General features: G+C 37.1%; 1 protein-coding gene across 2 annotated transcripts in view; it reads left to right on the forward strand.

Moving 5' to 3' along the window:
* The window catches only part of gsk3ba (glycogen synthase kinase 3 beta, genome duplicate a), a 60,437-nt gene extending 50,795 nt beyond the window's left edge, over positions 1-9,642 (forward strand). Inside the window, exons 6-11 of one of the 2 annotated variants that reach the window (XM_077216744.1) lie at positions 571-677; positions 2,641-2,738; positions 4,148-4,255; positions 7,291-7,477; positions 7,577-7,675; positions 9,053-9,642. In XM_077216744.1, coding sequence (XP_077072859.1) covers positions 571-677; positions 2,641-2,738; positions 4,148-4,255; positions 7,291-7,477; positions 7,577-7,675; positions 9,053-9,120 — 667 coding nt within the window. In that variant the 3' untranslated portion in view covers positions 9,121-9,642. The remainder of the gene's footprint in view (positions 1-570; positions 678-2,640; positions 2,739-4,147; positions 4,256-7,290; positions 7,478-7,576; positions 7,676-9,052) is intronic. The other variant, XM_077216745.1, reaches the window with a different exon arrangement.
* The last annotated feature ends 443 nt before the right edge of the window (positions 9,643-10,085 follow it).

Here is a 10,085-nt window from a genome sequence, read left to right on the forward strand (position 1 = left end):
CAACTCAACTTAACATCTAGACATCTTTAGATGTCATTTGACTTTATAGCTCTCAGCTAAAATATAGGAAAAGTTTAGCCCAAACACTTTTAGGGGTTAGAGTTACTCAAAAGTAAACATTTTGTCATTTACTTGACCTCATGTTATTACAAATACTTTTCTTTCTTTCTTTTTTCTGTGAAGCACAAAAGTAATTTTCCATACAAAGGGTCTATTCATATTAAGCCCAATTCATACGTTTTTACTATCCGATCCTGAAAAGACCAGGTGTAAATCTCCTCTGAAACACTTTCGAGACTTGAAATTAGCTGATGATAAAATAAATGGAGCTCATATCCGTTGCTTTTGTTGATATGAACTCTGTGCAATTTGCATATAGCACATATATAACACATCGGATAGATATCCAATCAGAGAAAATGCATGGAGTGGCCCAAAAAACTGAATGGTGATTTATACTGCCAACAAGCTACATAAAAATATAGACATACTCAATTAAAATTGTGATGAGTGTGTTCAGAGACTGTACTGGATCAGAGTTACAGTGAAAATATGTCTTTTTGTTCACAGTGCTAAGCAGTTAGTACGTGGAGAGCCCAACGTTTCCTACATATGCTCACGGTACTACAGAGCCCCTGAACTCATCTTTGGAGCAACCGACTACACCTCCAGCATAGGTATATGAGCTGTAATCATACTACAACCACATCTACCATGCAAATCATTTCTGCTACTATAAACTACTCTTCCATTAGGATAATACCTTTTATCATGAAAAATATGCAAATTCATACCAATAGTGAAAGCATACTTTTACATGAGTACTATGATAAGAGTATTTCCTTATTACGGAAATAATATACTTAAGTGCGAACTGAATGTAATGTTTTTGGACACTTAATTGCATGTTAATTGCAATTAGATACAAATGTATTATAGTTTTAATTTATATTAAGTGGCCTGTTATTTTATTAATGTATATAAAATCTTTTAAGATTTGAAGTACACTACATGTGCACATTAAGCACACTTCACTGATGCATCAGTTAGGGTAAATATTTAATTGATGTTTGGCTGTTGTGGGATTAGCAATACTCATACCAGGTTGTCCGATTCATAGTGACAGTAGCTCCGAAATCTACCGCCTGGAAATTTCTGATTTCAGATTAGTTCATTTTGAGTAATAATTGTGTAAAATTTTAGTTGCTATTTATTTATTTATTAAATGAATTTTGTCTGTCAAATTTACTATGAATCAATTAGCTTTATACATGACATTATAGTGGCCACCTTGATTACTAAATATTGTATCAGGAATTGAAAAGTCATCAGTTCACTGCAACTATAAATAACTTTAACTTTATAACTTTATAAAGAACTCTCATTAGAGTATTAGTAGATTGTTAGGTTTAGGGTTCGGGTTAGTAGAATAAGTACATGCAGTTACTTCGAAACAGTATTAAAGTGTTAGCAGATGTTAAGCACAGTCTAATAATACTCTAATAATGACTGCTAGTTGATATGTAGTTGCAAAGTTCCTTATAGTTAGTGGAATGTCTAAGGTGGACAATCGAAATAAAGTGTTTTTTCCATTCTTGCAGATAATAGACCTCATATGGAGCTTAAAGGGTTAGTTCACCCAAAAATGAAAATTAAGTCATTAATTACTCACCCCCATGCTGTACCAACCCCGTAAGACCTTCGTTCATCTTCGGAACACAAATGAAGATATTTTTGATTAAATCTGAGAGGTGGATCACTGCTACATAGCTGCTGCCTGAGAGAATGAAACTTGACGGCCCAGAAAGTCATTAAAGAACATGTTTAAATATTCCATGTGCCTACAGTGGCTCAACTATAAGTTTATCAAGCGACGAGAATACTTTTTTTCCGAAAAAAAAAAATAAAATAACGACTTTATTCGACTATTCATTTTCTTCCTTGTGGGCCTGAGACGAGAGTTCAAGAGATTTCCACGACGCATGCGCGAGAACTGAACAAGAAGTATTAGAAGAAGAACGTCCTCTTCTCAGTTCTCACGCATGCGTCGTGGAAATCTCTTGAACTCTCGTCTCAGGCCCACAAGGAAGAAAAGGAATAGTCGAATAAAGTCGTTATTTATGTTTTTTTTTCGGAAAAAAAGTATTCTCGTCGCTTGATAAACTTATAGTTGAGCCACTGAAGGCACATGGAATATTTAAACATGTTCTTTAATGACTTTCTGGGCCGTCAAGTTTCATTCCCTCTGGCAGCCTATGTAGCAGTGATCCACCTCTCAGATTTAATCAAAAATATCTTCATTTGTGTTCCGAAGATGAACGAAGGTCTTACGGGGTTGGTACAGCATGGGGGTGAGTAATTAATGACTTAATTTTCATTTTTGGGTGAACTAACCCTTTAAGTATCTCTTATCAGCTCAAGGATTTTTAGCTCATATTCTGAGCATTGGTTTATGCTTTTTTTTCTTTTACGTGCCATTTGTGATTTTGCAAGGACATGCATTGAGCATAGAAGAATAGAAGGCTCATAGTGTAAAGGATGTGTTCTGCACAGTTTTGCTTTTTATGCGTCCTTGACCTCTGGCTAATAAGAACGTCCCTCGCTCACTCGCAGCATCTCTCTGACCCCCTTTCCCTGCAGATGTGTGGTCAGCTGGCTGTGTGCTGGCGGAACTGTTGCTAGGGCAACCGATTTTCCCCGGCGACAGTGGAGTAGATCAGCTGGTGGAAATCATCAAGGTACTGGCGCCGCTACACCAGCACTTCTGTCTGATTTAATCTCTATGTTTGCATGAGTTTGTGGGAAGACCTATGAACTGACTGTTGCACAGATGGTTTAGATGGTTAGTTCAAGTAAAGGCAGGTTTGACCCTGCGGGCTTTTAGAAGGTACTGTAAACTCTCTTAAAACTTTTCACACTCGTACTAGTTAATGTGTTAATCACACATATATTTAATTACATGCCACCCAAGTTTCAATAGAACTGACATTGAGGTCTATGTTAGTTTACCATAAATGCTTGTCGGTATATTCTGCGATACACTTTAAACATATTTCAAAAACAACAGAAGTAATTATGAAATTATATATAAAGTTATATATCATGTCATTCCAAACCTGTAAGACTTTCATTTTTTTGATATTTACATGAAATCTGAGAGATTTCTTTTCCTCCATTGACAGTCCGTGCAACACTTTGACACTTCCAAAATGTTATAAAGAAATCATAAAACTAATCCATTTGAATCGAGTGGTTTAGTCTAAATTTTCTGACAAGACATGATGAACAGATTGAATTTAGGCTTTTATTCAGATATAAACATTATTCAACTCGCATATCAGATTTGATAAACGGAGGCTCAAGCGCGTTCGCTTGCCTTGTGAGAACCAATGAGGTTCATTCTCGTGTTACGCAGCGTGTTTGAGCTTCAGCAAGAGTTCTTGCGCGTCAAGCAAGTACGGTTGAGCTTCTGTTTATGTTCACTGATCAATGTTTATGTGAATAAAAGCCTAAATTCAATCTGTTCATCATATAAAGCAATCGAGTCTCTTCAGAAAAGAGGATTAGTTTCATGACTCTTTGGGAACTTTTTTGAAGTGACAAAGTGGTAGAGGCTCGTACGGTTAATCGAGGGACAGAAATCTCTCGGATTTCATTTAAAATATCTTCATTCGTGTTTCGATGATGGATGAAAGTCATACGGGTTTTGAACGACATGAGGGTGAGTAAATGATGATCATTTTTTCATTATTGGGTGAACTAAAGAGTCCTACTTAAGTGATAATTGCATGTAATACAGATGTGGAACAGACATCATTTTATAGAAAATGTATAATAAAAAATAATTTTCACAAAATAAATATTGAAATAGTCTATTTTTATTTTTTATCATTTGAAAGTTCTGTTGTTGTTTTATATGAAAAGTGCAAAACAATAAACTTGTTTTTGAAAACTAAAACAAACAAATAAACAAAATTAAAAAAGGATTGGTAAAACATTGGCTTTGTCATGTGATCTTCATATAACAAAAAGAAAGTGGTGAAATCCTTTTTAATAAAAACCGACCTCCGGAACATAAAGTTGGCTATTGCTGAAGAAACAGCATTATCTTATCTTGACTGGTCTTTCTCTGTGTTTGTGGTCACAGGTGCTTGGCACTCCCACACGTGAGCAGATTCGGGAAATGAACCCAAACTACACCGAGTTCAAATTCCCCCAGATTAAGGCCCATCCATGGACTAAGGTGAGTAAACAGGTACAGGTCAACTGTTTTACTACTTCTAGCACAGCCGCCTTCCACCTCCAGCCCTCAGCTCGACTCATCATCCTGGCTCCATTTCATTCACATCCCGTCTGCACCATACAGGGCTCGCCGACATTACTTTAATTCATTTATCGTTCTCGGACTCACGGCTTCTCAACTAGTTGATTAAAGAGGATGAAACATTTTCCATTAGTCGTCCTCTTTCTGAGCTCTGTTGTGACGGTTAGCCAAGTGACATTACAGTCGCACTGTTCCGATTTCTAGTGAGCTGCCCATGAAAGAATCCTGTTCAGAAAGGTAGGCGGATAATTATCCTGCCTTGCAAAATAGCTTGATTTAGAAGAGAGAAGGCAATTCCATAATGCACAATGTCAAGATAAAAAAATCATAATAATAATCCAAGATGCTGGCAAATAAATATGTAAATATACATCATGTATCAATATAATTATAATTCATTCAATACTAAATTAAATAAAGATATATTTTAATCAGTATTTGTGTTCTATGTATTATAATAAGGCAGCTGCATATTTAGCCATTAGTCAGGATGGCATTTCACTAGGTTTTGGAGCAGAACCACTGTCAGCCAGTGATGTCACATCCGCATGTTCATTTGAATCGAATGACCTCACCAGATACGCTCTGCATTGCTTACTGACTTCATTGCACTTAATTGTTGTTTGCTATGTGTTCGTTGTTTTTGGTTTAGATTGTGCTTGTGATATATATACTGTTCAAAAGTTTGGGGTCAGTAAGATTTGAAAAAAAATAATAATACTTTTTTATTCGGCAAAGATGCATTAAATTGATAAAATGTGGCATTAATAAGGAAACAATTTTTTTGGCCACACAACTGATTTCAGAAATGTTTCTTGAGCATCAAATCAGCACATTAGAATGATTTCTGAAGGATCATGTGACACTGGAGACTGGAGTAATAATGCTGAAAATTCAGCTTTGCCATCACAGGAATAAATTGCATTTAAAATATATATTTAAATTGAAAACAGTCATTTTTAATTGAAATAACACTTCCCAATATGTACTGTAATTTTATAGCTTAAGAGATTTTTCAAGAGACTTTTCAATTTCAAAAACATCAACAACAAAAAAATCTCACTGACCCCAAACCTTTAAGCGGTATTGTAGATTTTGCCATGCAACTGAAACTGTTAGCATGTACATTAAACTGAACTTGCGGAGTTATTTGAAAATTGCAGTTGAAGGACAGCTAAACTGTTCTGGATGGACATGTTTCAACTGGTAATGGAGTCTTGCTACTTTTCTATTGTATGATTAGAAAGGATTTTTTTACTTTTAAAGTTTACCTGAACTAATTGTCAGTATAGGCGAACACTTTAGTTTAGGGTCCAATTCTCATTATTAACTAGTATTTTATAAGCATGCAGATTACTAGGAATTATTAAGCACATACTAATGCCTTATCCTGCATGATCTACCCAATACCTAAACTTAACAACTACCTTACTATTAATTGGCATTAATTAGGAGTTGATTGAAGCAAAAGGTGTAGTTAATAATTAGTTAACAATGAGAATTGGACCCTAATCTAAATTGTGACCCAGTTAAGTTATTGCTTAAAAAACATTTTATGCTTGAATAGTATTATGCAGATATGACGATTAAATGTGTCTGGCCATTTACCCAACGCTAGTCCACATGAAGCATAATGGCAGGATCTCTCAGATGCCCCCTGGTGGTCATTGTGTATAGTACATGACTGAGCTGCAGGGTGTGTTTAGTCTTATCCTGCTTCCAATCAGACCCCTCCCTTCAAGACAGTCTTACCTTCTGCACGGGATATGCCCAAACGCCTGCGACTCAAACGCCTCTAAAAGATAAATATTCCTTCCTATTTCTCTGTCAGAACAAGGCTAATGTCAGTTGATGTTTTCCTAGGATGGGTAATTTCTTTATATACAAGCACCTTAAAGACTTGTCAACAAAAAGCATTTGAACATTTATTACCCAGGGGCAAAAAAGTTCCTTTAAAACCCCATAATGGGACATGATGTCAGCCTATACAGGACAAGTTGCCACAATGGGAACCTGGGGCCTCATTTCTTAAGATGTGCGTGTAATCATCCTAAATAATTTCCTAAATGATTCATAGATGATTCAATTTCCTATTAATGATTCATAAAACATCCATAGGAACAAAAAAACTCCCTAAAGGCGTGCCATGTGAATTACGGTGAGACGGAATGAAATATAAAACGTATGTAAAAGTTATTCATTCATAATGTGCAGTTATTAATTCAAAAAAGCTTTGAAAGCAAGCTTTCCAATTATCACACAGTTTCTCCTTAACAAATCAAGATGTGTTCCTCATTTTTAATGGACAAAATTATGCTGGCTTTATGTGCTATCGGAAATGTTCCTACTTTCTACTTCTGAAGTTATAATTACGAGCTTGTCACATTCAAGTGCTTTGTTGTCGGAAAGAACAGGAATCACGGAGAACACCAGGTTTATTCTTGCCTGAAAATCTTATTAAAGCCAACATGACATTTAGTGTCCCATTCACTTCACTATCAAGATTTCTGGGATTTCAATCAAATCCAGGCTATTTTTGCTGTGTATAATACATACACTGCACTTTAAATGATTATTCATATATGTAAATATGCACTACTTTAACAACAAGACTGTGGAATGATGTAGCTGTTGTGGAAAAAACGAGTAAAGAATTGCAGTCACAGCCGTTCACAGCCCCTATACCATGTTTAAAGTTTAAGACGTGCCCAAAATCATCCCAGAGCTTCCCAGTGGTAAATAACACTTGAGAGGGCGTACATGTCCTTTTTTAAACTAGGAAACTCATACTGCATTTACGATAATTCCGATAGCACGTCATGAAGGCAGCATTAGATCCGTGGAATTTTTGATCATTTCAGATTATATTTACATTTTATAAATGAGGCCCTTGCTGTTTGTTGATACCAAAATATGTAAAGGAGGCCGTCGTCTTCTCTCACTAAACTTCTTAAACTTCTCCGCAGGTGTTCCGGCCACGCACGCCTCCGGAAGCCATTGCATTATGTTCCCGGCTGTTGGAGTACACACCAACCGCTCGACTGACCCCACTAGAGGCCTGCGCTCATTCCTTCTTCGATGAACTGCGGGATCCAAACGTCAAGCTTCCTAACGGGCGTGAGAAACCGTCCTTATTCAACTTCACAACTCAAGGTAAGGCAGTATTCAGCATTTGCTTTTATGAGGAAATGTTCTGTCAGAAGCAAGACAAGCCATTTGTTGATGATATGTTTTTATTTTCTCTTCACTCAGAGCTGTCCAGTAACCCATCCCTGGCCTCTATCCTAATTCCCGCTCATGCACGTAACCAGGCAGGAGCTTCTCCTCCCACCAACACCTCTACCACTTCAGGTCAGTTCTTGTTTTAGACACTTTTGTGCTCATCTGTCATCCCTTATTATTTGTATATATCTTACTTTGATATAATGTCCATATTAGGGGCGTGCCATATTGAAAAAAATGATACCTCGATATTTTCTGGGATTTTGTCGAATAAATATAGTTAGATTGTGTTTTGCTGAGTGTGTGTGTGTAACGGAGGCCAGCTAGTAAGAGCTGTTCGAGTAAACCTCACTCCCCTGGCCTCAATAGCACTAGCAAGTGACTGCTTTCATTAGTGTCCTTGTTAGTGTCCTTTTTAGCATGCCTGCCTTCCAAGTTGGAGACGCCGATTCGGTTAGGACTGGTTACATTTGGTGCCGTGACCCGTGTGGGAGTGAGGTTTAGGGGGGTGAGTGTAACGGAGGCCAGCTTGTAAGAGCTGTGTGAGTAAAACTCACTTCTCCAGGCCTCAAAAGGCGCACTAGCGACTGATGCTAGAGAGTGTGATCTTAAGAGTGTGGCCTTGTTAGGGCGCCCACATCCTATGCTGGAGACGCCGGTTCGAATCCCGGTCAAAACGGTTTGAGTAGGACTGGTTAAATGTGCTTGTGCTGGTACCATGACTGGTTTAGGTCTTTTTTCTTACCTTACTAGATGTGTGCATCATCTTTTATGTCAAATTCCATTCTTTATGAACGGATCATCAGCAACACTGATTAAGTCAGGGTTGAAACACCCACCTTTTTGCTGCAGCTTTGTTTGGGAATATTTCCATTGGCAAAATAGAACAAAAAGAGACAATGTTGACAATTTTGTGTCCAAAATGTAACTCACTATATTAACTTCTTGTTTGTAGATCTGTTGTATAAAATCAATATCACATTTGCGATTGTACATTTTGTACACAAAAATGCGATTTTTGGGGAAAACAGCACTCTAACTCATGATACTGCTTAACTATATCACAAAGAAATATAAAACAAAAACTCATTCAGGGGCCTTTTAGCCTTCATATACTGAATTTTGCAGGCATACTAAGTATTCTACTAGGCAACATCATGAATAAGTGGACTCTCAAGGCATTTTCCGTTTGGTTATTGCATAGTAAGTGACGTACACGATAATGTCAGCTTCCACGTTGTTAAAATAACAATTACAATCACACACTCCTAGTTCATTTTTTACAGCATGTTGTCCAAAGACAACATGACTTGGTTGAATCACATGATTTAGATTTTATGGATGTTTTACAAATATAAATGTATAAGTTATTTATTTTACTCATTACTACTGATTAAAATGGAATTCTTTTAATGTGACTTATTATTATTTTATTATGACATCAAGACAGTACATAACATACAATATATACTAATAAAAATGAAAATTTGTTCTCTTTGTGTGCAGATGCCAATAGTGATCGCAGTCAGACCACAACTGCAGCCTCTGCCTCCGCCTCCAACACCTCAACCTGAGAGCCCCAGCCAATCGGAACTGACCTGGCCTCCAGGGCCACGCCCACCCCACTGCTCACCAGCTTATTGGGCAGGATTTGAGTCTTGTAACCACCACTCTTATTCAGACTAGAAGAGCCAACCTTCATTTACGTCTTTTTTTTAACGGAGTTCAGAAAGAGTTCAAAATGATACTTGGAAAAGCCTTGTCGGGTGTAATTCACAAGAGCGACAGAGAAATCAGTGAGGATGGGAGGGAGGGAGAGGGGTTTGAACCATAAAACCTGGTCTGTGACCAGCCGGAACTTTTTTTTTCTTTTTCATTCTCAGAGGACAATCTTATTTAAGCAATCCGGTAGCCAGATCCATCCACTTCCGTTTCCATTTGGACTCCCCTTCTCTCACCTGGACTGTCTCTAGCTACACGTTCTGTCCCTTTTTACTTTTCTGGGTCTCTTATATAGCGCATGGCTACCCAATATATATATATATATATTTATGTATATATGTATGTATTGGGTGAAAATGATGCAGCATTCAAAACTAAAGGAAATATCCTAAAAAAATTGTATCCTAAAAAAACTCACAAAGCTGTATACAAGAGGTATAAATGTAAAAACCGCATGTTCCAACCACAAAGCTAACAGAAATTCTCTGTTGCAGATGATCTTGGACTTTTAAGTCTGCTGAATGTTTTATTTTGTTTTATAAAATGGGCGGTCTAAGGGGAAGTGCAGACTTTTTGATTGGCAAGTGAGACGTGCGTCTCCATCTCTGTGTTCTTGTATGATATATACATACACAGTTTATATATTACTTTGCATTATGTAAAATAAATATATATATATAGTTATATATAGATCTATATCTAGCATCATCGGTCCAGAATCCATCACGGATTGCCAGGACAGTGGCAAATTTTGCCGCTGACCAAAATAATAGTATGTTTATGACTAAGAACTTGGACACATTTTGCTGGAGCTCCT

This window comes from Siphateles boraxobius, unplaced genomic scaffold (assembly GCF_051911475.1).
Source record: "Siphateles boraxobius isolate OS27281-9 unplaced genomic scaffold, OSU_SipBor_1 7, whole genome shotgun sequence".
Lineage (NCBI taxonomy): Eukaryota > Metazoa > Chordata > Actinopteri > Cypriniformes > Leuciscidae > Siphateles > Siphateles boraxobius.